Genomic DNA, 26,589 nt, shown 5'->3' on the forward strand with positions numbered 1-26,589 from the left:
TTCACTAAAGTTGTAAAACTTGTCATTACGAGTGATTATAGATTTTTTTTTTCACACTTCTACATTAATTATCATGAACTTTTATTAATTTTTTACTCAAACAAAAATACTATTCATGAGGGTTTGGAGGTTTTAAAAAACGATGTGCAAAAAATGCAATAAAAAGCGTTTATATATTCTTTTCATATTTTTCACACTTGTACATTAAATAATATGAATTTTTATTAAGTTAGATGCTTCATTAGTATGAATTTTTCCCGCTTGTACATTAATGGGTAATCCGATAACAATTCAACTAGTTAACATGTTGATCTGAAATTTGTTATTTTTATATTGTTTTGAGTAAAGTCAATAGGCCGTGCAAGAAATTATAATGTCTAATTTTTGAGATGGATAAGAAAGAGTAGAAAGTACATAAACTGAGCCCACGTATCAATTTGTCTCCTGCTTCAAAGTCACCATCCACAATCCTGGTCAACCTAAACTTGTTTTAATCTTCTTCTTCAAAAATAAATAAATAAATAAATAAAATAAAATAAAAACTTGTTTTTCCCTTCTAAACACGTCCTGAGTGACGTCATTTTCGATTTTCTGCCAACGCCCGGCACCTGTATTTACTAACATACCCCCTTTTTCTCCTATGTTAATGTTATTATATAACTAACAGATTTTGCAGGATATTTCTTTGTTTTCATACGTATGGAATATTTCTTAGCTCTAATTTTGACCGTTAGAGATCTATACTTCTATAATTTAGTTAAGCATGGAAACAACTCAAATTGGATTTACGCGTTTCTTCTATAGTTTGGTGCTTGAGGATTTTTTCGTTAACATTAACAGTTTAACACCCATAAAAGTCTTTGAAATTATTCTATTAGGAACACTAGACTAAAAATTATTGCCTATGGGATAGGCGGTTGATCATTGTCCTTATTAATGCTTAGACGTTTAAAAATCAAGAAATGACGTCTAGTCCTCTTTAGGTATCCTTCTAGCCCGACTAAGCGTCTGTCTGACCCGCCTAAGTACCTGTCTAGGTACTCTCACTTAAACAAGAAATCAATAACTTTTATTTTGCATTTTATTTTTGTTCAATAAATTGCAAGACTTATTGAATAATTGGATTAACACTCATTATATGATTGTCCTCCATATTTTCAATATGTTATAATACTTTAATTTATGTGTCATTTTATTTTACAATTTATGTATTTCAATACAATTATGTATTTTTGAAGTATAAATCGACACTTATGTATACGATATAAAATAAATTTACTTAAATCCGCATAGTCCGCCTAGGCCCCACCTAACAGTCAAAGCGCTAGTTTCCAACTCACCGCCCGACCAACGCCTTGTGTCTTTTAGAACCTTGATTAGGAGTAGGTGCGGATTAGTTTGGTTTCCTCAAGATACAAATTGAACTAAATATAAAGTCAATGTTTGTATTGGTTTTAAGGCCTTAAACTAGTAACATAATTAATTTAAATCAATGTATTAGAAACCGATTTGCGTCGGTTATTGCTTGTCATAAACGATAAACAATTCTATTTCTCGATCGCAAGTTAGAAACTTCAACAAAATGAACACTAATTGAGAAAACTTTCCATAATTGGAGTTAGGTTTTTCAATTCTGGCATTGAATAGTTGATATCAATGTGTAAGATGAATTATTATAGTAAGCCAATAAAAAAAACTCTTAGGTCCCTTCGAGGACATCTGATAAAATTGGAACGATACATAGAAGAATAAGATAAACTCTAAGTGCCAAAAAAATTATAGGCAATTTAGTTCCATTTAAGCAGTTTATTAGACCAAACTAATTACAATGTATTTCTTAATACATACAATATCATTTACATTAAGGTCTCATTTGCCAGTTTAGATTGTACTGACTATTCAATCGGATATGATAAATAGTCATTAAAGCGTACTGACTAAATTAGTCGGGCGTTTGGTGCAATATCAGACTTTTGATCGTATTATTTATACTATATTTAGTATTGTATTGGATAAGAGGACTTCAAACTATTATTATTTTTAAGAGATAAGAGGACTTCAAACTATTATTATTTTAAGAGAAAAATTGTTGATTAATAAAATAAGAGGTGGGGGGGGGGGGGGGGGTGGGAACAAAATTTTGACTGGTCCTTGTTTGTTTATTGAATTTTTCTCATATTTATACATATTAAAAACCATATAAATACATTGAAAACCACACAAATACATAATAAGGTACAACATCACATTGAATTCCATTGAAAGAATGGCATAGCAAGCCATATAACTAAATCAAATATGGTACAACATCACATTTGACACCTAACAAAGGTACAACAAAGATGACTAATGCACATATAACCATTCCATCTTTGGCGAGTAGACATGGCAATCATGTCATGTTTATTATGTTCGTGTTGTTTTCGTGACATACCTGATATCTTAACGGATCGTGTCATTTCAAACCTATTAAAATGAATGGATAATATGACCTATCCTAAACTCCTACAACATAAAGGAAAGGGTCTGTGTAGCTACTGCGCCCGCCCTTTCTGGGCAGCAGGTTCGAATCTACTAGAAAAGAAAGAATCTGCATCTAAAAACCACTCCTCTGCTAGGTAGCTTATGGAATGGTCGTGATCAGACCTTTTTGGATATATAACCCAAGTCGATAGTGGAGTTACAAGAACAGCCATCTGTTTCACGTTCGGTTTAGAGAGCACTTTCTTCGTTGAGAATTTCCCATCCCCCTTTGTGTAAATTCCCCTGCAACAAATTAAAAACTTGCAGGGCTCTATCTATTTCTTTCTATCAAGCCCCGAAGAAAACCCCCTCCCTTTCGAACTCCACATCTTTTTTTACTATATATATCTTTTCCTGAGAGTATACTATGTGTTACTTGAGTGTCGTGGCGCCTGGTACTCGAACATTGACCTGAGGCATTTTCTCTACCCCTTTTTACCTTGAAAAATCAAGAGCATCCCGCATCCTTGAAATGATAACCATCTTTCAACTAACCTAGCCTCCTCTATACCTCGGGACCACCAAGAGATAGTACAAGAATATTCCCTGTTGTCCATCGACTACTCCTTTCAGCTTGATCTTAGGCCCTAACTCACCCTCTGCGGATGACCCTTGCAAAGGAACCCTTAGGTTCTCGGGGCATTGGATACTGACCAATGTTTGCGTTACTAAAGCTGACATTCTCGTTTCTGCAGCGGAATGCTCCCCTACAGAGGCATTTTTACACCCTATAGCTTCAGCAGTGCAAGAGCGCTCGATCAGTGAGTTATTACGCACACTTTCAAGGGTGGTTGCTTCTAGGAGTACTTCTTGGCTGTCTCTGCACCCCTACCTCCTTTATCACTGAGCGGTCATTTAGGGGCCTTGGCTGGTGATCTAGGCTGTTTCCTATTGGGAGAACAAATAAAAAAACACAAAGGATTTCACTTGCTTATTTTAGTGAATAAACCTCTTTTTTTTTACTTGGTTTATTTTTCCACCAATATTGTATCAACGGTGTGTCGTATAGAAATATAAATATTAGATATAGTGAAATCCAACACAATTCTTTTTTCTTTTCTTTTTTTTTTTCTCTAATTTTTTCTACTAATTCTAATTGATTGAAACTGGAATTGTTAGTTTATCTCTACTAATTAATAAAATATTATTTGTCAATCAAAAGAGGGTGAAAAGACAAATTAATCTTCTATCACACAAAAAAAAAATGATGGGCAATAATGTAATTTCACATGTCCAAATTTTACTGTTTTTTATTCAAATCTCACCTACAGGTGATGTTGAAACACCTTTAATATTTATAAATAAATAAAAATTAAGAAAAAAAACCAAAAACAACTTCCCACTCCCCAACGTTCTCCTTCCTTCCCTCTCTCCTTCTCACTTTCTAAAAAAATATGTTCATACACACAAAGTGTGTAGGGAAATGTTATTATTTATAAATTATTTTCTCTTTTGTCTTATTTTCTCAACATTATATTAACAATAGTATGAGGACACATAAATCGCATAAACCACACAAACAAATCACCGGAGTAACACAAAATCTACTACCTAAACCCGCTTAAGGCGTTACAAACTAAATTTGGAACTAAACTAAAGTCAATGTCCAATGACGCGTCGTGTTGACAAGAAAGACACGAGTACAGACGTGGAAGAATCGGTATGCTTTGCACATCTTTGATGGTTTTTGGTCAATCACCCTACAAGATATTAAGCTTATGGACGGTTAAATCTGCAAATTATGGAAGACCACGAGCCCATTTTTGACAAGTCAACCCAGTATGAAGGAGAGAGTTTCATCCCTCTACGCCATCCTACGCCTCTCGTACGATTAACCCAAACTTACCGGCAACCCCCTCCCTCCAATCACGTGGCCGGTGGCCCCATTGTCCTTTGCCCGCCTTTCACTGCTTTCCCTCTCTCAAATAGTCAATCCTCTATCAAATAGTCAACAATTTTCAAAATCCCAACTGCCCCACCTGCCCGAAATACTACAACCCTCAGGTATATATATCCCCCAACCGCTCGTTTTATTCCATTCACACAATATTTGAAAAATGGCCAAGCTCCTCCTCACCGTCGCAGCTCTCTTCTTCCTCTTCGCCCTCTCACACGCCCGCACGTCGTCCGACCTACCCGCCAACGAAATCAACGGCGGCGATCCAGCCGGCGCCAAGTTACCCGAATCCAGGCCCAAGCCCAGACGGCCCGCCACCACCATCCTCTTGCCTAGCGAGAAACCCGTCGACGATCCTGCAACCGTTCCCGAATGGCGCGAGATCGCCACCTCGAAGCTTCCGGAATCTGACGGCGCCACCATCTTAGCCAACGAAGAGTCGACCGAGTTCCAGCACAGCGAAACCGTCCCGTTGACCGTCATAAGTTTCCGCCCCGTCAACCACCACTTCCCCAGGCGCCCCTTCCCGTTGTCTTTCCGTCACGGGCACCGCTGCCGCCACGCCCACCGCCCCCTGCCCCCTCGTTTTCACGGAGGCGACCGCGAACATCTCGAGGGCGAGGCCGTTTCGTACGGCGACGATATGCTCGTGGCGTCCAGCGACAACATGGAGTTCGATCCAGCGTTTCGAGGCGGAGCGCGCCAGATCCCCGCTAGGTGGGTCAATATCCGCAACGGTGGGCCGAGGTTCCCGTTCAGGCATGAGGAAGACATGGAATTGGAGAGGCCTCATCACCATCACCACCGCCGCCACCACCATGAACACGACCACCGCGAAGAATTTGAAGGAACAGAGAAGCAGCCGAGAGAGCACAAGCATGATCATGAGCATCATGGGGGCGGTTTGATGAGGAGGGTCCGCAAGTTTTTGAACCACTTTTGAGCTTTGAAGCCAGTGATTGATTCCCTCATATCAACCTATCTGTCTGTTTTCGCTTACTACTAGTTTCTGTAAATAACTTTGCATCCATTAGAGATGTAGCATCGTATTTATGTTTGTATAATCGTAATCATATGGATGTATGTATTTGCATTGAGTATGAGTGGATTGTGTTTATGTATTTGCACTTGATAAATTTGAATTTTGTTTGAGATTGTTGGTTTGTTTTGCAAATCTCAATTATTGAACTGATTAAAATCAAATACTAATGACATATCAACTACATACTTAAAAGCGAACGTTTCAGGGATTGAGAATTGTAAAATCATCATTTTATTCATTTTCCCAAATATAAGAAATAGGATAGTTGGATAGCGAAAAATAACAACAAAAAAATTACAGAGCTGAATTCTTGTAGCTTAGGGGAACAGAGAGGAGGAGTTTACATTTAACTTTTTAGTAGTTGGAACATGAAGCTGTTTCTTGGGCACCCCTCAGTTCCGAGCATTGCAAAGGGCTGACCAGATGAGCAACCCCGCTGACGTCCGAGCACTTCCATGGTGGCGTTCTTGATCCCATCACGCCGTGGAGGTTGATGTTGGAGAGGCAGATTCCGGTGAAAGGGGAGTTCTTCACGCCCAGGATTAGACCGGCCTGCTGAACCTGCACGCCCCAGATGTCCTTGAATGTGATGCCCTTCACGACTGGGAGAGCGTTTGGGTTGTATTTTTCATCCGGGTGGCCTCCAACATCTCCTGCAATCTTTATTCCCTTCCGCGCTTTTTCCATGTACACGTCTGACACAGTGATGTTTCGTATGAACCCTCCACGACCAATGTTTGTTTTGATGTGGATGCCAACTCCCATATTGTGAAGGTTTATGTGTTCGACCAGGACATTCTCGACTCCACCAGAGGTTTCGCTTCCGACTGCAATTCCAGAAAATGGGGATGATCCTCTAATCCGGCGGATGGTAATGTCAGAACTTGGGCGACCGTAAGCTATCCCGTATTCATCCCATCCACTCTTTACAGCCACGAGATCATCTCCAGTGGATATGTAGGAGTCCTCTATGCAGACATTAGAGCTTGAATCTGCACAAACGAATACAAAGATATATATCATGAACATAAAGGCTTCGCACTCTATATCGAGGAAAATAGACAATTTGTGATTTCTTCAACTAATCCTGACTTTATCTATACAATTTTGTAGATAAGTCCAATCGAGAAGTAATGGCGCGCTCAGTGAACAAGATGCGGCTTATTTAGTAAATTTATAGATAATTCCAATCTAGCAGCAGGTATCTTTCTTTCTCAGTGAACAAGCTGTGGCCTATTTAGAAACTTCCCATCTACCTGGATCTACTCCATCGGTGTTGGGAGAGTCAGATGGAGCCAATATTGTGACATACCGGACAACAACGTTGCTGCAGAGAAGAAAGAACGTATCAGTCTAAAATTACAGCTCAATAATTCTACAATATTCCTTGCAGAAGGTGCATTCTTAACCCAAGTGCCTCCTGATAGAATAGAATAATGTTTATTAAAATTTTCTTTTCCATTTAACTTTTCTGTATCCAACTTGGAATCGTACAATAGAATCAATTTGATCTACCAAAGTAGACTCCCTAACGGCCGGTTACCTGTACAGTCGAACACAACCCCTAGTACATGTATAATAATAGCTTCAAGAGTATATACACGAAACGAATTAAGATGATATATATCAGTTTTAGGCCAGTAGATTTGATCTAATTTCAGCTTATAATTTCAATATATTGGAAAAGTCATGGAAAATTCATGAAGCATTTAACAGTAATACATACAAAATTTCCTACCTAATCCTAATTAGATAGCATTCAACTTCAGGTTGAACTGGTTATACAATTTACCAAGTTACCAACCCTCTACAAAAATATAGTTCTCTTCAGCTACTGACAGAAGTTTGGAATCTATTAGTGAAGTGAGTTAAGCATTAGAACGTTAACATGGTAAGTGGCAGCCATCCTTTGTACTATCCCTCAATTAACATTTCTGATTGACTTGGACAATGCGTATGGACCCGTCAATGCCCTTCTTTATCGCAAACTTATAACTTGATTCCAAGTTTCTTCAGACTAATTCCATTACCCTTTTATTATCACACATATGGAAAAAGTCCTTAATTAATTAAACATTCTTAATTCATGTGGAGCTGGAGCCCTAAGCTGACAAGCTATCCGAAATAAAAACAAACGTACAAAAAAGGGAGAGTTTGGCTGTTACCTGCAATACACAGGGTGAATGTTCCAAAAGGGAGAGTTCTGAAAAATCACATTGGAAATGATAATGTTTTTCGAGTTCATGAATTCAATGAGATTTGGTCTAGTATGCTGAAGAGTTCTTTGCCTCCACATGTTCCACCATACATCCCCTTGGCCATCAATGGTTCCGTTCTCACCTGAAAAGGAACAATTTATTAGATATAAGGTATCTATACAACAAAAAACAGAAGCTATGCCAACTTATATACCTTGATAACCACATCAAATATCGTTGAAACGTACCAGTGATAACCACATCATGAACTCCATCTCCATGGATAAAGCTTATATACCTTCCTCCAGGGAGCTCCCTTCCTCTTCCATAAGATGGCAAAGGAGCAATCAGTGGCCAATTCCTAGTGTCCTGAAGCATTAACGCATGAAGAGAGTTAGAAGGAGCAGAACATCACATGAAACAATGGCAATCAAATATATCAACATTCACAAAAAGTGTTTAATTTTATCACAGAAAAAGGAGGATTTTTTTTTTTTTTTTTTTTTTTTCTGATTATACAAGGATATAAAAGTGAAAATACAGAAGTGAACCATGCTGCCGGAATCAAGATTTGCAATTTTGCAGCATTAATATTTAGAACAATGCTGCTGGAATCAGCAAAAAACAAAAGTGAACATTTTGAAAATGATGTAGGGGTGTGCTATCCACACACCCATTTTTACTTCTCACACAACCCTTGTTAATTTATGTCCGTTGATATTCTTCAATTCATCCGATCTGACGGCTGAAAACTAAAAAGGTGTGGGAAAAGTAAAAAAGGGTGTGTGGATGGATATCACACCCCAATGATGTATTGATGATTTACCTCACAAAATGCAGAAACAATAGTGGAAACTGATCTCATTTGGAAAAACTTTCGGTATGAGAGTTAAAATTATTGCACTTCTAATCCCAATAAGGACAACAAACGAAACTAATGATTTGTTTGCTGTGTCATCATTTAAAATTGTAAATTTACAAAGACCGAATTTTCTATCCATAAAGAAAGAGAATAAATGTAAAGATGCTTATGAGAAAAGCAACCACTAGATTTACTGCTAGCACAATTACACCGTTATGTTAAAGCATTTGAACATGCCAGTTAACTCCAAGTCCAAGTTAAAAAAGGAACTGACCAAGTAAGTGTGGCGCACTTTGTCCCGGTGATTAGGGTGGCACATTTTTTTCCCACATTAAACAAGAAACCATACCAAACTCCAGGACAGGTTTCCCTTTCATGACAGTTAAAATATAGAGGGCCAACTACATTTTCCACCCTTCAAGTTTGAGGTGATTTTCAAAAAGGGTCATGAGGTTTCAACTTTCTCACATTGTACCCTAACGTTTTGACTTTTGACATTGTATCAACTGACATCTTTTGTCTCTTTGGATGTCTAATTTTTTTTTTTTTTTTTTTTTTTTTTGTTAATGTGGTGCAAATGCGGCTTACAAAGTAGGGTCTCAAGCTCACCATGTCATCAATTAATTGACATACAATCAATCAGAAAGAAGGCACAACCTGATACAATTTCAACACCTTGCGGTGCAATATGAGAAAATTAAAACTTTTAAGGCCAACTTTAAAAATAACCCCAAAGCTAGAGGGTGTAAAATGTAGTTGACTCAAAATTAAACTTAGCAATTTAATGGTGATTTGGCTTATGGCTTATGGCTTTAAACATAGAATACAATGTTTAATTAATAGAAGACATAACTTTAGAGGAATGGCTTCAATAATAACATAATAACAAACCTAGTTTTGTGTTTTTCTAAATAAAAAATAGTATCCTAATCCAAGCCAGTCTTATCTGTGTAGGATCAGCAATATACTAATCTATATTGGTGTAGATTCAAAAACGACAAAAACCAGTGGCAAACCCATCCAGCTGTCCAGCAATCTGATTTCATCAATCCTATAAATGTTATACACATGCAGACATGCTGCTATAGACCCACCTTGTCTTCCTACTTTAATCCTGGTTCCACCACAAAGCCTCAAGGACTCCATACACATGCATTCTTGCTAAGCCACACAAACCCAACACAAATGGGATTTTAAACACAAACCCTAAATCACCAAGAAACACAAAGTAGCATCTTGCACAACCTGAAATAACCCGCTTATTTGCGGGACCCCACACTCTCGAGAATGACTTACATGGGACGGGTTCACTACCACCATAATGTCTCGTTACAATAAAACAATGTCATGTGTAAGTTTCTCAATAATGTGGCATTGAATTACTGGATCAGGATGCCACATGGCAATGAACCCATCCCATGTAAGTTAGCGCTCTCCAATTGGGTGGGATTCATTCCAATGAAACAATGTCATGAGTAAGTTTCTCAATAAATGGTAATGCTGTTGCATTATTGGATCACGACGCCATGTGGCAGTAAACTTGCTTAATGTAAGTTAAAGCCCACCCTCTCGCGTTGAGTGAGATCCGTGTGAGCGCAAGTGAGACTAAAATACAGGGTTTCATGTTTTCTTGAGAAACTGACTGAGAATGACCCCGTCGGTCACCCCTACCAGGCTTATCTCCTCATCACATTAACTCTTTCGGTAAAAATAGACATCCCACTAAAACTTAAGCAAAAAAAAAAATGTAGATCAAAACTAAAATTGGGTCCTAAAATTAATCACTAGCATAGTAAAAATATCAAATTACAGAACAAAATTCAGATGAACTTACTGAATTGGTGATAAACAAGCACGCTGGATTTTTACCTGGGTGGCTCTGATGACAGCACCTTTAGCAAAATAAAGAGTCATTTGGCTAGTGAGGTTGAAGCTCTCTGTTAAGTAGACCCCAGGAGGTATGTAAAGAAGCGTACCACCTCTCCTCTTCAAATGCTGAATCCGATAAATCGCCTCCCGGAACGCCTTGGTGTTCAGCGTAACGCCGTCGCCGACGCCACCAAAATCCGCTATCGAAATCTTGTCGTTCCGGTACCTCATGGGCACTATCCCGGAGCAAGTCACCGGGTCCGCCGCCGAGAGCGAGAAGTAGCTGAGGCAGATGAGGAGTGAAAGGGAAAGCCAGAGAGAACCCATTTCTCGTAGTTTCGAGCAACTACGAGGGTAATTGCGGGAATGAGATGAGCTCCAACGAGAAGGTTCCCACAGTCGAATTTTTGGTTGAGATGCGAAATGGGGTTTGCATTAATTAACCGAAAGCAAGAAGCTTGCGGTTGAAGATCTTACTGGGGAGTGGTTGTGGGTTTTGGGAAGCTGATCTAACGGCTGAGAAGAGTCGTGAGGGTGGTGGGAATTCGGAATCGGAGGGTTCTGGAGCGGTGCTTTTTGTCTGCGAGTGATTGTCTCCAACGGCCAAAAAGGGAGGAGGGAGCTTGTGAGTAGAGGAACGTTGGGGAGCTCAACACTTTATGAACCTCAGTCGGTGGTTGATAATATTAGTACCAAATCCTTATTATATTTTTTTTTTCTTTTTTCTTTTTTCCCTTTTTTTTTTTTTTTTGAAGATTCTAGTTTAATACCTCAAAAAATGTAATTACAAAATAACTTTTTTCACTAACTTTTATATTTGAATTTTTTTCACTTCTTCGAATAATAAGTGTTGTTTTTTCACACAAAAAATAAAATTTTAGCTAGAAATTAATAAAGAAAAATAGAAAATATAATTTCAAAGACATTACATATTGAGAAGTTAATTAATCTTTACGAACATATCCATTGAGAAGAAAAAAAGAAAGGCAACCAGAAGTAATTTAATGACGTACATCTACACACTCTTCGTGTATAAAATGACATGTGTCATTTAAAATATATTGAAAAAAATAAAAAGGTGAAAAATTAGCTCAAAGATTACTAGCATTTCTCAAATTTTAACTGAAGTGAAAATCGAAAACAAATTTTAATTCCAAAATAAAAATAGGAGCGGCCTTTGGGGCTAGAAAATTTGGACGGTTCGGCCCATAAAGCCCAAACTGGGGTCACACCACATCCAATTCAGGGGACCGCGTGCTTCCTTCTTTCCCGCCAAATATCCCCTTAACCTTCTTACCCGCCAAAATATCCCCTTCCCTAGTCCCAGTTTTTTGCCCCACCGCCATTTCTGTTACCCCTCTCTCTCTCTCTTTTCTCGCCACCATCCTTCACTTGGCTCTCTCCAAGGTATGTGAAACTTTCATTTGATTTCAATTTTGTTTTTACTTCAACCTCCTGTTTGGTTGCTGATAAAATGCTAGGAAAATTTAGTTTCTGTTATCCTATATTTTACTTCTCGAGTTCGACCAACATCTTTGTGATACTTACTGTCAATTGTAATGTCAATTTTGTTTCTTTGTTATCCTGGGATTTGAAATTTGGGCGTTTTTTTCATTCTTGTTGAAATGTTAGTTTTCTTTAATTTCATTGTTGGGTTTTTAGGGGGAATTAGGGAATCGATTATTTAACCTACTTGTATTTTAATTTTAATTTCTCTGAATTTTGAGAAATCTTCCAGAGAAGTTGTTTGTCTCGGCAACCAAGCAGAGAGTTAGGGTTGCCATCTAATGGCTTTGAACCAATTACGTGTTGTTGGAATGCTAGAATTTTGATCCAATTAAACCTAGAAATGGAGAAATTTCAACTGATCCAGTTATCTGCAATCAGCGAAATATGATGGCATTATTGGATTATCGTTAAAATTATGTAATTTTGTTGACTTTGTGGAAAAGCTCAATAAGTGACGCTTAATTTCTGATTTTTACATAGATACTGCCATTGTCAATTTTGCGTGCAGATTTATGCTGTTTGGTTGTGATGCTAAAATGTTATAAACTTGTACAATTTGTCAGTGCTCTTAGGTTAGGGCTTAGTAGCTACATGCTTAAATCTATATGAATTTTGGAAATTTGACAATGTTGATCGGACATGGAATGCAGGTAATCTGTTCAAACATGACCGGAGAGCAAGTCTCTAAAGGAAGCGATGACATGATGATCGACGAATATGAACAGAAACAAGGGAGTGTTGTTCCTGAAGGATTTAACTCCCATTATCTCAAAGTTTACTATGGTAAACCCTATTTTAGTTATATTCTATTTAAATGTGATTCGGATTAGCTACGCAATTTATTGAAGAAAGTTGAGGTTCCACCATAAAACAGTTGGCAATATGGGGAGTAGCCCAACCTCTGATAAGCCCTTGCAAGGTTTCTCCTTTTACCGATGTGGGACTCTTTTACCTTCACATCCTCACATTTATGACCGCTGTAGAAACTTATGCTTCTGTAGATTTCAAAACATGAGCAGATCACCACTTCAGCTTGTTGAATTAGTTTGATTGATGGTTATAATTTTAAGTCACTTACGACTTTACGAGTTAGAACTTAGAATTAGATATTAGCATCTGATTTATTTAATGTGTAACAAGATATCAGTAATCTTCCCCTCAAAGAAAGTGTTATTTGTGGCAGGAAAACTCTTTCCATATGCGGATATTTTTAAATGGATGTCCTATGGAAATGGTAAGCCATAGATCTTAATCAACCAGGTCCCTGACCTATGCACTGAAAGTTGTCCCTTCTGTGAATACGTAATCTGATTGCTTATTTGCAGATGGGAAGCATCCTGCATGCGACCAGTCCTACTTTAGCCGGAGAGAGTTCTCTTTCACACTGGATAATGATGTCTATCTGCGGTTCCAGTCCTTCAACTCTGCATCTGAGCTTGAAAGTTCTGTCAAAGAAAAGTGTCCGGTCAAAATAGATATTGGACCTGTGTATAGTGTTGATGTAAGTTTTCTTGTTTCTAAACCAAATATGATTGTGTGGTTTAAACTTTTGCGGTGTATACACTATAATGCCGCTCTTCCTGCCCAACTATTTCTTAATGCCAGTATTGTATTGACTCGATTACTAATTGAATCATGCAAATTGAAAAAAAAATGTTATTCAACAATGCACATGTATTGATCAGAGACAGAATCTCGATCCATGGTTTCTTGTTGATTTTAATTCTACCTATGATTGGGTGTGTGATGACCTTTTATCACCAAATCTCTCATTGCAGTTCTAATCTTTCTTATTTGCAGCCTTCAAAGAGGCACGCATATGCTCAGAGTGGCGATAATGTTTTCACCCCAGTGGAGAGGGAGCTGATCTTTGATATAGTAAGCTAATCACACTTAAATTTTGAATTGTCAATAACACAATCAAACTGAAATTTTTACTACGACTGTTGTACGACATGTTTGACTGGGTTTTCTCCAACAGGATATGTCTGACTACGATGATGTGAGGTACTGCTGTTCAGGAGCTGATGTTTGCTTGGAGTGCTGGCCACTTATGACAATTGCTATCAAAGTGATTGATACAGCCCTTAGAGGTAGGAACTTTGTTAATTGTCAATGATGTATGTGTGATTTCTGGTTACAAGTTACAACGTTGCCTTTTCAAATTTCTAAATCTATTTCTGCAGATGACTTTGGTTTCAGTCACATTCTCTGGGTATATAGTGGTAGACGTGGCGTTCATTGCTGGGTTTGTGATGGGAAAGCAAGAAGGTAATTCTCTGAACAGCTGTAATCTATACTTCCATTTCTTAGGTTCTTAAGACATGTCACGAAACTCCAATTATGAGCATTTTTCTGCAGGCTGACAAATGAACAGAGGGCAGCTATTGCTGATTATTTTCGTGTCTATAAGGTGGTGCACTGTTTAACGTACATTTGGGTTTTGAGATATCTTATACAGTATACATTTCTGTGAAAGATTTTGATTCTATATTTTGTTCAGGGCAATGAAAACAGTCAGAAAAAGGTTTCTTTTACTGGTCATGCTCTCCATCCATTCCTTTCGTAAGTTGTCGCATGTATTATTGACTTTCTAATACTGGACAATTTGTTGCGTCCACTAACACCTATTCATTCCTGCAGGAGAGCTTATACTGGAGTTCTTACAGAGTTCTTTAAGAAATTGCTTTTGAGTCAAAAGATATTTTCAACCAAGGAAAGATATGAAAAGATCTTGGATATGATTCCCGATCCTGATCAATGTATACGATGTTTCTTTTCATGTCCTATGCATTTTTGTGCCCTATCCTGGAATGATGGACAAGTTATAGTACTTTATTTATCCTTGCAGCTATTACTTCTGAGCTTCGTGGAAGGTGGCAAGAGAAGAGACAAACCTCCAGCTCAAAAGAAGACATTAATGTTGTTAGATGGGAGCAGCTAAAAACTATGCTGCAATCTGGAAAACCTAAGGTACAAAGTAGCGGATGTTTGTGAGTTTATGTCCTAAAGTACATTGTCCTGTGGCAATTCTAGTCTTTGTGATAGGATTTTGATGTTTTACCTTGTAGTTTAACCTCTTCTGTACTTAATTACTCTTGATATCATTTATTATTTAAGGTGCAAGGATTGCGTAGGTGTGTTGAAGAGATTGTGTTCTCTTTTACCTACCCTAGGCTGGACATGGAGGTTTGAACAACATCTTCACTTTCTTTTACTGTCTTCTTTTATCCAGTACTAGTGACTAGTTTCTAGTATACATCCTCCTCTGATTCATTTACACTGTGGAAGTGTGGATATCAGGTAGCGAGTATAAACAAATTACTTTAGAATTATATGCTGAAAGATTCTCTCTTGCAATGTATCTGTTTATGGCAGGTTTCAAAACACATGAACCATTTGTTAAAGGCACCATTCTGTGTACACCCAAAAACAGGTTAGTCCCTGGGGCACTCTTTCCTTTCTTGGGTGGTACCGGATATGATTACTATGCATCTGGATATTCTTAATGATGCTCTTTTTTATTATTTTGTTTCAGGTCGTGTTTGTGTTCCAATTGATCCAAATCATTGTGAGGACTTTGATCCTACTGCAGTACCAACCCTTTCCACTGTAAGTATCTACAACATGTACAGTTTCGTTCTCTGCATACATATTTTCTTGTGGGTCTGTTATTTTTTGTCCAACTTTCCATAAATTCAACATGTAACATAGTATATTTGAAATAATAATATAATTTCAAACATCTGCATTTCTAGATGGTTGTACATTTTCAAAACCTCTTTAAACAATTTTCCCCTCACAATATGTTCAATTGATACCGCTTCTACCGTTTTATGAATGCATACATTTCTAATTGCATCTTTTGTTTGTATTATCACTCAAGTATCTTTACATCTGTTATCCAGCTACATTCATCCTATGGACATGTTGCAACCTAGTTGCCTAGCACCATGTGCATATAACATTGTTGGTCTAATCATTTGAGCAACACCCTCCTTGCTCTTTCAATCTTTATGAATGATTGATCCAGATATTGAAAAATAGCCTGTTTTAGGTGTTGGGAAACATGAGTTCTAGTTCAATTTTAATCTTATTGAGCAATGAATTTTTGTCTAACGTTCCTTACTCATCAAATTCTGATTTCTATTCGACTGCATGATTCATTAGCAGCTGCCTTCTTTATGCATACTTGTAAGGCTATCTAGTTATTGTGCAACATTCTTCATCTGAAACTAGAAGATTCCAAGCATCCATAAAGATGTCATACATGCCTTTTATTTTGTAGATGCCATATGAGCTGCTTTTCTTTTGCCCTGCAATTCATTGTCTTTTAGTTTTTGGGTTCTTACATGATTATTTTGAATCCAGCTTTTAGAACAACTCAACATTGGAGGTTTGAGAGCAGAAGGTGATAATGGTGCGTCAAGTAACACCGCTTATCTTTCATTTTGTTGAACATCGAATCTGATTGAGCATAGGGGTTTATACCCCGCGGAAACATTGTGCTGTTGGGTGATTGTATTCTGTATCATGCATGATTAGTGAGCAGGAAAATGTTCACTTCAGGTGAACCTGCTCTAAATGAGAAAATGTTTTCTATTATGATTGATGGTATCATATATCTTTTCCTTTATCACAGAATGGGACAGAACGGCACTCGGACAATCAATCAGGTTTTTCAGATCATCGTTTCTGCAGCCTCTGCTAAAATCTTGCAAGGTACATAACATTTTATTATAATTCTTCTTTTATTGAAAAACTGACCTATATATAAACCAGAATCACCTTCTCATGCTGCAGTTCTCTTTACTTACTTGAGAATTAGTCTGAAACCGTATTTCTGTCAATCGAAACTGGAGTTAACCCCGTTTCTTTGTTTGAATGAACTACTTCTGTAGAGTACAATACAGTAGTCAACTACGTCGTAAAGTTATAACACTATTATTTTTTCAGCCTTAGTTCTTATGTATGTACATGTTTTTTTCATTCATGAATGTTGCAGGAGGAGATGGAAAGCTCCTACACTGCGAGACTGCAGCAGTCGAAGAACTCCTTTAATTGGTAAAACTGTTTGCTACTATCAATTCATGTTATGATGTCCAACTTTCATGGATCTAGTTGATGCTGAAATTATATTTTCGTTCGACAATTAGGATTTTAACGAAGAACCGACATCTATTTGTAGATATTTACTAATACTAGCGTTTGAGCACTATTCAGTGTCAATTTCGTGTTTATAAGCCATCAATAACATTTCATTTCAGTCAATGTAGATGTTGGCGTTACCAATACGACATCCGTTCTTTGTTAAACGATAGACGTGGATCAAAAGCCAACATTTATGACATGATGATTAACCATTTCAACCACCTGTTGTATACTTTTTAATTAAACAGCCAGTATTGGTACTTGAATTGATAAAATGGATTAAGTCAGTGCACGGAAGTGGTGTGTTGTCTCGTTCTTGAAAGGACGATGAGTGTAGAGACATTACGTTCACATGGTTTCTCATCTCTCCAAAATGCAGAAATTAGAGATAAGGCTTTGCTTCTTCTTCACCTACGTGGCTCACCTCACCATCCATCATCTCTTATAAGAACTTTGACTACTAGTAAATTCTTGGAATTTTGCTATGATGCTTACAACTTACAAGTGCTGAGTAATAGCACTATTTAACGGTCTATATGTTCTTTGGATGTCACTACAGCATATATGACCGTCATATGGTGATAATGCTCAATACACTTCAACAATTTGAGTACTCTAATAAATTGTGCAAGAAACTTTGAAGATCCAAATATTTTGATGGGTCCAAAATTTGAGTATTTTGTTTCAAAAAAAAATACTTGGCTTCTTTCAAGGGAAGTCCCCAATGCAATTACTATTTGACATGTATATAGAATTTTGGAGTTATAATTGTATACTTGTCAAACTGTAATTTTGAAACCAAAAAGAGCCAAACAACAATCCTTTTGTTAATGCATGGAGAGTTACACTTGTAGGAAACGAGCATTAAAGTTCATTAAGGAATTAACTTGGCTCCTCAATGAATGAGGAGTTCCTCTTCAATTAAATATGTAGCCAATTCATGAAACTTCATACTTATGATCGGAACCTTTTATATTATAAATCACTATATAAAGATCATCTCTGCTAAAAAAAAAAAAAAAAAAGTTTAAATATGAGAATGTTTAGTAATCAAACTGTGTAAAAACATATGAATATGTTCAATAAATAAATTATGAATCGTATATCCATTTGTTACAATTGATTGACCAAACAATCTTAGTTTTAATTGATTTTTTGTAAAGGTGATCTTTACATAGTGATTTATGATATAATTCCGATCATAAGTATGAAGTTGAGTTAGTCACCAAGTGAATTGAGGAAAAATTCCTCCTCAATCTTAAGGAGCCAAGCTTTTCTCATTCATTAATCACCTTACTGATAGATAAACAACCATAATTAACAACTCATGATCCCTCAGACATTTTATATGACTGAAAAGTACCTCGATAAAAAAGACAAGGCACAAATACATGAGAAAATTTTGGGTGTTACGCAGCGTCATTTATACCCCCGTTTCTTTATCTCTCATCCCGACTCTCTATGACACTCGGTAACATAACAGAACCTCTCCAAATATAGCCCCAAAAAAGAGAAAGAGATCCTCTCTGGATAATTTCCATTAAATCCATTAAATCCATTAAATCCGGGGATCCGGGCAGTTGAAATTTGATCCAATAGTTACAGTTATTATAATTTTTAAAGATGCTCCTTATTTGTAGCCGTTGGATCAAATTTGAACTGTCTGGATCCCCAAACTTAATGAATTTGGTGGAAGGGATCCGGAGAGGATCCCTTTCGCCAAAAAAGAACCGAAACATAATAAATAAAAAACATAGTGATAAGCTCGACTAGTTAGGTATGGGATACCGAACCGAAACCCTTGTCCCGATTCTTAAACCGAAGTTTTCGGAAATCTCAATTTCAAAATCGATCTCAAACCAAATTTTCGGGAATCACGAAATAATTTCAAGATTGCGGGATAAATCGGAAATCCCGAAATAGTTTTGGGCTCATGCGTCAAAACAATCATAACAACATAGAAACTTCATTTACAACTAGACAGTGTAGTAGCTAAAGTAGCAAATACACACACGAATTCAAAGAAAGTCTCGGCAAAGCATTCTGCTATTGCAACATTCATCGAAAAATAAAGAAAACTATCCTCCCCCAGAATCTCCAAGGCAAGAAACCAAACTCATTGGCCTAAATTCTCTCATGCCTGTAAAGAAAGAGAGGAGACTGTAAGAAGCATAGAATTCCAATATGGATGGTATCTTGCTAATAAAACAAATCTAATCTACCATGTTTTATGAAGGCTTCGTGGTTAGAAATTCCAAAAATTAATACCATGAACTGATAAAAAATGAATTTATTTAAACTTGCCTTGCTAGCAATGTTGTCAGAAACACAAATTGCAGCTGCTATCATTAAAGTACAAACTATTGAAGAAGAGTGCTAGATTCAATGAAGATTGCAGAACAAAAACCCTAATGCAAAAAGTGTTAGACAAATAAGGAATATGGTTGGAGTCCTTGTGTAATTGTATATAATATTATTATTGGAAGAATAAGCCGTCCTACAGCCGTCAAGCCGTCCTACAGCCGTCCTACCTTGTCCTACCTACACACTAGCCGTCCTACAGCCGTCAAGTCGTCCTACAGCCGTCCTACCTTGTCCTACCTACACACTAGGACGGCTACCTTGTCCTCTACAGCCGTCCTACCTTGTCCTACCTACACACTATGACGGCTACCTTGTCCTACCTACACATTCATTTGTATCATGTATATATATCCTTGTAATCTTGTTGAGAAAAATTAATGAGAAAAAGCATTCTCTTCCATATTTTCCACAAAGCATTCTCTTCTCTTCCATATTTTCCACAAAGCATTCTCTTCCATATTTTCTACATGGTATACAGAGCAGGTTTATAACCCTAGCCCTAATTTTTTTTTTTTTCGGCAGCTTTCTCTGCCGTTCCCATGGCTGTCCGTAGCCCGTCCCGTCCCTCATCTGCTCATCCTCCCCTCCACTGCACCTACTGCAATTTTGATTATCATACCCGATACACCTACCATAAACTTCATGGCTATCCCGTTGGCCATCCCCTCCATGGCCAATCGTGGCGACCACCGCGCCGTGCCACTGCTTCCAGTTCTTCCCGCAGCCATGCACCTTCCAGTCCTCCCCGGCAGCCACAGTTTTCTGCTTCCCGGCCCCATAATTTCACCCAGGCCCATCACGTGCAAGGCACCCAGGCCCCCGCCTCCTCTTCTACTCCAGCGACCCACCAAGTGCACGGGGCCCAGCCCACTTTGCATGACTTGCAGCTTGCCATGCCTGACCTCTCTGCCGAGCAGCACTCCCGTGTTCTAGCTGCTCTACGTGACACCACCACCCCTCCTCAGGCCAATGCCGTTCTCACTACTGATTTTGCCCAAGGTTTGTTACCTGTCACCTCTTGTCATGGTCAATGGATTCTTGACAGTGGTGCTACGGATCATATTACTTCTTCCGCTTCATGTTTGGTTAATCGTTCTCCTTCACATTTGCTGCCTGTTTCTTTGCCTAGTGGTGCTTCCGCTCCCATTACTTTTACCGGCACTCTTCCTTTAAATTCATCAGTTACTTTGAAGGATGTTTTATGTGTCCCTAATTTCCGAGTGAACCTTTTATCGGTTGGTAAACTTACAGATGGATTATCGTGTTCCATAACCTTCTTTCCTTCTTGGTGTGTTTTGCAGGACTTAGTTTCGAAGGCGATGATTGGTGTGGGTAAGCGACGTGGCGATCTGTATTACCTTGTGGCCCTTACCTCTTCTCTCCCCACCCGTCAACCTCTCTGCAACATCATTACCATCCCCTCCTCCCTCTGGCATAGGCGTCTTGGTCACCCCTCCTCCACTCGTTTGCAAGCTTTAGCATCTAGCTCTCTTAATTGTACTTTTAATTCTAGTCATATTTGTGATGTTTGTCCGTTGGCAAAACAAACTCGTCAACCTTTTCTTTTGAGTTCAATTTCATCAACTTTCCCTTATGCTTTAATTCATTGTGATATTTTGGGCCCGAATCGTCAATCTTCTCTTTCTGGTGCTCATTATTTCTTAACCATTGTGGATGATTTTTCTCGCTTTACGTGGGTCTTCCTCATGAAACATAAATCCGACACTCAACAATTAATTAAGGATTTTTTTGCTTATGTCACTACCCAATTCCGCACTACCATCCAATGCATTCGTACTGACAATGGTGGTGAATTTTTATCTCTTCGTAGTTTTTTCTTTGATCATGGGGTGCTTTTACAAACTTCTTGTGTTTATACCCCCCAACAAAATGGCGTTGTTGAAAGAAAACATCGTCATCTTCTTGAAACCGCTCGCGCCCTTCGTTTTCAATCCCATCTTCCTATCAAGTTTTGGGGGGAATGTGTTCTTACCGCTACTTATCTCATCAATCGTCTCCCTACCCGTCTTCTCCATCATAAATCCCCATTTGAGGTTCTCTTTTCGAAAACCCCATCTTATGACCACTTCTGCGTCTTTGGTTGTTTGGCATATGCCACCTCTGTCACTCCCACCGCCAAATTTTCCCCTCGGGCTCATCGTTGCATTTTTCTCGGTTATCCTCATGGACAAAAGGCCTATACCCTTTACGATCTCGACAATCACCGCATTTTCACTAGTCGAGACGTCATCTTTCACGAAACTACTTTCCCTTATGCCGTTTCTCACCCTCCTATCCCATCCTCTTCGCCTACCCTACCCATCTCACCCCCTCTGGACTTTACATATAACCCACCACTTCCTGCCCCGACGCCTCACCCTCCTCCACCTTCCTCCCCTTCCACGCCTCCCACAGATTCCCTTGCTGCCCCATTACCCGTTCCTCCCCATGCCCCTGCCCTCTCGGCATCCCCTCCTTCCCCCCCCCCCCCCCCCGGCTACTTCCTTACCTTTCACCCTTTTACCCACGGACATCCCTACCCCCCCCACTACCTACCAATCCTCCCCTTCCCCGCACCTCTTCCCGTGCCCATAAACCTCCATCCTATTTAAAAGACTACGTTTGCTCGCAGGTGATCCTGCCATCCCACCCATCTTCGACTTCGCAACCCGGTTCTACACAAGGTACGCGATATCCACTTTGTAATTTTCTCTCTTATCACCGTTACTCTCCCAGGCATTTTTCTTACATTAACTCTGTCAGTCGGACTGTGGAGCCTTCCTCCTTTGTCGAGGCTGCCACTGACCTCAATTGGCAACGTGCTATGACTGAGGAGCTTCAAGCTTTACATGCTAATGGTACTTGGACTTTAACTTCCTTGCCCCCTGGCAAAATTCTCATTGGTTGTAAGTGGGTGTACAAACTCAAGCACAATTCCGACGGCTCTATTGACCGCTACAAAGCTCGTTTGGTTGCTAAAGGTTTCACTCAGGCTGAAGGTATTGATTATCATGACACTTTTTCTCCTACTGCTAAGATGAATACGGTGCGTTGTCTTCTTGCTCTTGCTGCTAGTCAGTCTTGGTCTCTTCATCAGCTTGATGTTAATAATGCTTTCTTACATGGTGACTTACATGAAGAAATCTATATGTCTCCTCCTCCTGGTCTTCGGCGACAGGGGGAGAATCTTGTGTGTCGCCTTCACAAGTCACTTTATGGTCTTAAGCAGGCTTCTCGCCAATGGTTTGCCAAATTCACTAGTGCCATCATTTCTGCCGGTTTTCAACAATCCAAAGCTGACTATTCATTGTTCACTAAAAAGTCTGGTATTTCTTTCACAGCTTTGCTCATTTATGTGGATGATATTGTGATTACAGGCAATGATGTTAGTGCCATTAGTTCTCTGAAGTCTTTTCTCCGTGATCATTTTCGGATAAAAAACCTTGGTGATTTAAAATATTTTTTGGGTATTGAGGTTTCTCGTTCCAAACAAGGGATTTATATTTCTCAACGCAAGTATGCATTAGAGATTCTCAAGGACTATGGTTTTTTGGGAGCACGACCCATTGCTTTTCCTATGGATGACACAAAATTATCTGATAAAGGAGAACTTCTCAAGGATCCTGAAAAGTATCGACGATTAGTAGGTCGGTTAATATATCTCACTATCACTCGGCCGGATATCACCTATTCTGTGCATGTTCTAAGCCGTTTTATGCACGAGCCAAGGATATCTCATATGGATGCTGCGCTTCGTATTGTTCGTTATTTGAAGGCTACTCCAGGTCAAGGTTTATTATTTCATTCTGACAACCAGACCAAGTTAACTACGTTTTGTGATTCTGATTGGGCAGGTTGCCCTATCACTCGCCGTTCGACTACTGGGTATTGTGTATTCTTGGGCGGTTCTTTGATTTCTTGGCGGACGAAACGACAGAAAACCGTTTCGCTCTCTTCAGCATAGGCGGAATATAGGGCCATGGCAGGTGCTTGTTGCGAGATAGTTTGGCTTCGTTTTTTGTTGAAGGATTTGAACATTCCTTTGGATGGTCCTTCCATTTTATTTTGTGATAATCAAGCAGCGTTACATATAGCTGCCAATCCTGTTTTTCATGAACGAACTCGTCACATTGAGATGGATTGTCACTTTATACGAGATAAGATTGTAGATGGCACAATAGAGACCAAGCATGTGGGTACGGCACAACAGTTGGTAGACTTGTTTACCAAACCTCTTGGGAAAGAAAAGTTTTCGAGTATGTTACGCAAGTTGGGAGTTCTTGACATCCACTCTCAAACTTGAGGGGGAGTGTTAGACAAATAAGGAATATGGTTGGAGTCCTTGTGTAATTGTATATAATATTATTATTGGAAGAATAAGCCGTCCTACAGCCGTCAAGCCGTCCTACAGCCGTCAAGCCGTCCTACAGCCGTCCTACCTTGTCCTACCTACACACTAGCCGTCCTACAGCCGTCCTACCTTGTCCTACCTACACACTAGGACGGCTACCTTGTCCTCTACAGCCGTCCTACCTTGTCCTACCTACACACTAGGACGGCTACCTTGTCCTACCTACACATTTGTATCATGTATATATATCCTTGTAATCTTGTAGAGAAAAATTAATGAGAAAAAGCATTCTCTTCCATATTTTCCACAAAGCATTCTCTTCTCTTCCATATTTTCCACAAAGCATTCTCTTCCATATTTTCTACAAAAAGCTTTCTGAAACAATAAACATTTGCACTTTTTCTCTTCGACTACAGGGCTTGATAACATGCAAGTCCCTATTTCACAGAGAGAGTTAGAGGAGGAGGCGAAGGAGTTTGGGTCTGCTAGCTTCGAGGAGGAAATAAATGAAGTATAGAAGAACCATACGATTAAAAACCCCAAATTTCAAACAAAATCCAAAACCATAGAATTCAAATGCCCAAATTAAAAACGAATGGAAGCCACAAACAGACTTTACCGCATCAAGATTACCAGATGAAGACAAGAATATTACCTTAATGAAGAGAGAAGTAGAAGGAAGCAGAGGTGGCTGTATTGATTATCGAATGCAGAGGATGTTGTCAAACGCAAAAAGAAAATGGAAGGCTGGAGTCTGGATGTAGTGTGAAGGTAAGGGGGAGAAAGTGAAAGAGTGGAGGTCGAGAGAGATTTGTCATTTTGAATGAACAGCTAAGATTAATTCTCAACTAATCCAACGACTTACAATATCTAAAACTATTTATATTTTAACTTCGGTTCGGTTTGGGATTACCAAAAAAATCAGATTGTGAGTCTGAATCTTGTACCGAAAAGGTTAGGATCGGTACCAAAATTTTCAAGATTTTCGGTTTGAAATATTTTTTATTCAGTTTCAAGATTTTTTTGGTACGATTCGGGATGTTCGATATTTTTTTCCTCCCCTAGTTTAAAACAAGAAAAACATATTAAGATAGCTCAACTTATTATAAAACTACAATTTACACTTAAAAAACTCCAAGTACTAGAGCTACACAAAAACAAGAAACACAAATACTACCACTTGTATACCTAAATTTGCAAAAATTAATCTAAAACCAAGGTTTCCCAGATCAAATCCTCTTTCTAATTAGCAAGAACTTCCCAAATCAACTCAGGATCAAATGAAGGCATTCCTGCAAGTGAACACCCTTCAAATTCCGACTCTTCTCCCATTCCCAACTCCGCCATCCCCATTTGAAACTCTGTTGAAACAGACGGCGGTGAGTTCTTCTCACTCCTCCAAACCCCGTCCTCAGACACGGTCGGCGTCGGGGTTAATGACGCCATTTCGTGGCCAAAACCGTCGCCAAAGACCAAAGGCGACGACGAGGACAACGGAGAGAATTCCACCTTCACAACCTTCCCATTCTCACTGAAACTCCTATCACCGCCACCAACTGAAGAACTGCTCTTCTTCACATTCTTCTTGGCTCTGTCCCTCTTCACCTTCTGAATAATCGCTTGGATTTTCGCATCCACGGAGTTTTTCACGGCGTTCAGTCTAGAACCGTCGCCGAAACCCAACTTGCTCGGGTCCGTAAAATTTGGGAAGTTCAACCTCGCGTACTCACCGCGGAGCTTATAGGCCGCCCTGTCGTACGCATAGGCGGCGGCTTCCGCAGTGTCGTAGGTGCCGAGCCAGACCCTCACTCTGTTCTGAGGGAGTCTGATCTCGGCTACCCATTTGCCCCAATGTCTCTGCCGTACTCCCCTATAGAGCTTCTTCTTGTATGGAGCCATGTAAGTGGTCGAAGAACAAGCCGAGCTCTGCAATGGGTTCGTCTCAAAAGAGCGCGAAACCGTGGCGTTTGCGTTTGCTCGGCTTTCATCGCAGAACTTCTGGAGAAGGTCTCTTTGGCGGAGGTAAACTGATGAGCCCAGCGGCTCGGATACAGAACTGCCGCTGCTGGTGGTTGTTACGGCGGTGGTGAGTGTTTGTGGGCAGTGAGAAAAAATCGAGTCCAGGGTGTTTGTGGAGCTTGTTAGTATGATATTTGAGAGAGAAGATCCGATGTCAATGGCGTCTGTGAACCCAAAAGCAAGATTGTTTTCTTGCATTGTGTCCATGATTTTCTGGGGAAAAAAAAAAAAGCAAAATTGAAACAGACTGTTCTGAAATATTATCAGTGTGTAGGAAAACAGGGTACCAAAAAGAAGTCCCTTTTCCCAAAAATTCAGAACAAAAACTGAAAATTTTCAGATGGAAAAACAAAGAAAATGAAGGAGAAGAAGTGAGTGATGATCCGAGAAAAAAACATATGGATCGGAAAATATCAAAGATCAGAGCTCAAGTTAAAACTTAAAAGAAAGGGGGAAGCTTTTTATTCTCTGAAGTTTTGGAGCAAGATTTGTGGAATTACTATGCTGAAAGGGTGGATGGTGTTGCTATTTATAGCTGCAGTGTATTGGTTGGATTTTTAACATCTACCTCTGTCCACGATCCAAAATTCTACATCGTTACTCTCAACCCATTTTTTAATATGACTATATTGCCCTTTGGTGTGGAAAATGAGCCAAATTTGTGTTTAGATTTTTTATTTATTTTCTTTCTTTAACTTTTGGTTTAATTCGTATGTTGAGTTGAAGAATAAGAGCTTTTTTGTTAATTTCATTACTTTCATTTCCTTTTACAATCACAAAATTACGTAACGACTGTTGATTTTT

The 26,589-nt window shown here is 39.0% G+C and overlaps 3 protein-coding genes across 3 annotated transcripts; 1 reads left to right on the top strand and 2 right to left on the bottom strand.

Annotated features, from left to right (window-relative positions):
- Window positions 1-5,670: 5,670 nt before the first annotated feature.
- On the bottom strand, window positions 5,671-11,061 carry LOC137711149 (probable polygalacturonase). Its single transcript, XM_068450357.1, has 5 exons — window positions 10,392-11,061; window positions 7,909-8,029; window positions 7,628-7,802; window positions 6,719-6,789; window positions 5,671-6,454 (listed from the first exon to the last, which is right to left on the bottom strand). Exons 1-5 carry the CDS (start codon window positions 10,716-10,718, stop codon window positions 5,817-5,819), a joined length of 1,332 nt encoding a protein of 443 aa, XP_068306458.1. The 5' UTR covers window positions 10,719-11,061; the 3' UTR covers window positions 5,671-5,816.
- Window positions 11,062-11,736: 675 nt separating this feature from the next.
- On the top strand, window positions 11,737-17,171 carry LOC137711148 (uncharacterized). Its single transcript, XM_068450356.1, has 17 exons — window positions 11,737-11,798; window positions 12,551-12,683; window positions 13,084-13,134; window positions 13,226-13,401; window positions 13,701-13,778; window positions 13,882-13,993; window positions 14,087-14,171; window positions 14,262-14,313; window positions 14,404-14,465; window positions 14,544-14,662; window positions 14,752-14,873; window positions 15,021-15,089; window positions 15,279-15,336; window positions 15,439-15,512; window positions 16,272-16,320; window positions 16,543-16,622; window positions 16,906-17,171. The coding sequence occupies exons 2-17, from the start codon at window positions 12,566-12,568 to the stop codon at window positions 16,966-16,968; spliced, it is 1,368 nt and encodes a 455-aa protein (XP_068306457.1). The 5' UTR covers window positions 11,737-11,798; window positions 12,551-12,565; the 3' UTR covers window positions 16,969-17,171.
- Window positions 17,172-24,851: 7,680 nt separating this feature from the next.
- LOC137710975 (ethylene-responsive transcription factor ERF061-like) lies at window positions 24,852-26,272 on the bottom strand. Its single transcript, XM_068450156.1, has one exon. It carries the CDS (start codon window positions 25,990-25,992, stop codon window positions 25,009-25,011), a length of 984 nt encoding a protein of 327 aa, XP_068306257.1. The 5' UTR covers window positions 25,993-26,272; the 3' UTR covers window positions 24,852-25,008.
- Between the last annotated feature and the right edge of the window lie 317 nt (window positions 26,273-26,589).

The sequence above is a fragment of the Pyrus communis genome, chromosome 12 (assembly GCF_963583255.1).
Source record: "Pyrus communis chromosome 12, drPyrComm1.1, whole genome shotgun sequence".
NCBI lineage: Eukaryota > Viridiplantae > Streptophyta > Magnoliopsida > Rosales > Rosaceae > Pyrus > Pyrus communis.

Bases quoted from the DNA above. Each gene is read 5' to 3' on its own strand.
- LOC137711148 (XM_068450356.1), top strand. From the start codon at position 12,566: ATGACCGGAGAGCAAGTCTCTAAAGGAAGCGATGACATGATGATCGAC. The intron at 14,314-14,403 runs GTGGTGCACTGT...TATTTTGTTCAG, and splicing joins ATTATTTTCGTGTCTATAAG to GGCAATGAAAACAGTCAGAA. The intron at 14,663-14,751 runs GTATACGATGTT...TTATCCTTGCAG, and splicing joins GATTCCCGATCCTGATCAAT to CTATTACTTCTGAGCTTCGT.
- LOC137710975 (XM_068450156.1), bottom strand. From the start codon at position 25,992: ATGGACACAATGCAAGAAAACAATCTTGCTTTTGGGTTCACAGACGCC.
- LOC137711149 (XM_068450357.1), bottom strand. From the start codon at position 10,718: ATGGGTTCTCTCTGGCTTTCCCTTTCACTCCTCATCTGCCTCAGCTAC. The intron at 7,803-7,908 runs GTACGTTTCAAC...GTTCCTTTTCAG, and splicing joins TCATGATGTGGTTATCACTG to GTGAGAACGGAACCATTGAT. The intron at 6,455-6,718 runs GTAGATGGGAAG...TCGTTTGTGCAG, and splicing joins CACCGATGGAGTAGATCCAG to ATTCAAGCTCTAATGTCTGC.